Raw genomic sequence first — 2,061 nt, 5'->3', positions numbered from 1 at the left:
CTACTCCATCATTCTTCTGGAAATAGCGACTCGCAGCGACCCAGTCCCAGTAAGCGGCTGCTCCTCCAGGTCTCTGATTATCCCTGGTAAAACGGTCTAATAGTTAAGGTAACTGTAACTGTGCAGCCTGAAGAGTCGAACCTGGAGAGCGCCTGGTGTCCGCCGCTACCTGAGCTGATCTCCAGTAAAGCTGACAACACCTGTCCCTGTCCTGCCGACTATGCCGAGGTGTGAACTCACAGAAACTTTAGCTTTAGCTTTCAGGCTGCTACTACAGATTAATATCAGCTCACTCTGACCGCCACTCTCCTCTCCTGATCTGCTGGTTTTCTTGAAGCTGATCCGTCGCTGTCGCTCCCACAACCCGGTCCACCGACCCACTTTTGATCAAGTCAAGAAGTTTGTTCACCGGATCAACCCGATCAAAGTCAGCCCAGTGGACATGATGATGAACCTGGTAAAGACCAGCAAACCCACTGGAATCAAACGATTCTTCTGAGAAAYGAAGCCGACGCTGAAAGTTTGGCGGCRTTCTGCCGATGTCAGTCAGTCCCTCCGGGTTTTTGAAATTGCATTTGGGTTTTTTTTGTAATCAAAATGACCAATTTTCTGGAGCCACTTTAGAAATATTTSCAAGAAACTTTGCGATATTTTCAATTATGTTTGACGATAATTATGACTTTTTGTTACTCGTGATGCTGACATAACTGGACATCAAGTAAGTAATACTGCCACCTGCAGGTGGGAGTCACACTGGAAAAATACAAAATATTTTCAAGTATTTTTGTCTAGTTTGTAGCGCAAATATTCTACTGCACTTAAAATAAGACTAAACTAGCTTCAGTAAGAGCTTGTTTTAAGTAAATAATGTCTGAATATTGATGACAAAGTTCTAGTTTCACTGGCAGATTATTTAACTTATGAAAACACATTTTTCTCATCATCAGAATTCAGGAATTATTGTTAAAAGAAGCTTATTTATCTTGCTGAAAAGTTACTTCTTAGCTAATTTTGTTTCATTTAAAGTGAACCAAGATATTTGCCATGGAAACTAGAGGAAGAATAGTTGGTGAGATTTTGTGTTTCTGTGGTTTAAACCCAGTGATTGTGACTATTTCTGTCATAAATTTGAAATGAACTCAAATGTTGTAAAATTCCTGTTGATTTTGAGTTGATTTCTGTGATTGTGGGCAGATTGAAACTGGAGGATCTGATTGRTTTTTGTGTTTCCTGTCTGCCGATGTGACGTTTCTGTGTTTCAGATGGAGAAATACAGCAAACACCTGGAGGTCCTGGTGGCCGAGAGGACTCAGGACCTGACGCTGGAGAAACAGAAAACCGACCGGCTGCTGTACAGTAAGACCCTCCACACACAGACCTACAGCGGTTATCAGTTTCCTGTGGATTGATCATCAATAATCCAATCAGTGGCTCGGTGTTGCAGAGGAAACAGGGAAACTCCTGAGTTTTATCCCTCAGTCTGAACTTTTCCAGGCAGCGAGGGAAGCCGACAGATCGGACGTCCAGTCCACCGTGCGTGGACGTCCCCCAGCTGTCCTCCAGTTGTCCTCCAGCTGTCCTCCTGCTGTCTGTATGTCTCCTGCAGGTATGCTTCCCAAGCAGGTAGCTGATGATCTGCGTCAGGGGAAACCATTGCAGGCTCAGAGCTACGTCAGCGCCACCGTCTTCTTCAGGTATCATTTTTCCTTAAACTCCTGCAGATCAGCAGCTGAACTTCCATCAGAGTTTTTCATGCACATTTCAAAGTGTCGCGTTGGGGAACTTATTCAGCAAACGTGTTTGAAAATACAGCAGACAGTCTCATTGCCTGGTGGGTCTGTGCCTTACCAGAGGCACGACACTCTGAAAAATGTCAAMGTCTGGTCAGAACCGGGTCAGAGGCTGCAGCCAATGCTCTGCTGCTGTTAGCTTCCTTCGTCTTGTGATCTGAKGCTGTCGGCTCCGAATAACTTTAAAATCCATCCACAGACAGCGGCGGCCATCTTTACTGCTGTGTGATCTGAATATTCTTCTTCTGCGCTTTGGGGTCGTAAACTGTTC

The 2,061-nt window shown here is 44.8% G+C and overlaps 1 protein-coding gene across 1 annotated transcript in view; it reads left to right on the top strand.

Moving 5' to 3' along the window:
* The window catches only part of LOC103480986 (atrial natriuretic peptide receptor 2), a 22,944-nt gene that overhangs the window by 17,873 nt on the left and 3,010 nt on the right, over window positions 1-2,061 (top strand). Inside the window, exons 7-11 of the mRNA XM_017310365.1 lie at window positions 2-49; window positions 127-228; window positions 338-457; window positions 1,263-1,356; window positions 1,607-1,924. Coding sequence (XP_017165854.1) covers window positions 2-49; window positions 127-228; window positions 338-457; window positions 1,263-1,356; window positions 1,607-1,924 — 682 coding nt within the window. The remainder of the gene's footprint in view (window position 1; window positions 50-126; window positions 229-337; window positions 458-1,262; window positions 1,357-1,606; window positions 1,925-2,061) is intronic.

The sequence above is a fragment of the Poecilia reticulata genome, linkage group LG18, assembly GCF_000633615.1.
Source record: "Poecilia reticulata strain Guanapo linkage group LG18, Guppy_female_1.0+MT, whole genome shotgun sequence".
In the NCBI taxonomy this organism is placed as follows: Eukaryota; Metazoa; Chordata; class Actinopteri; order Cyprinodontiformes; family Poeciliidae; genus Poecilia; species Poecilia reticulata.
This window is presented reverse-complemented; position numbering and strand designations above follow the sequence as displayed.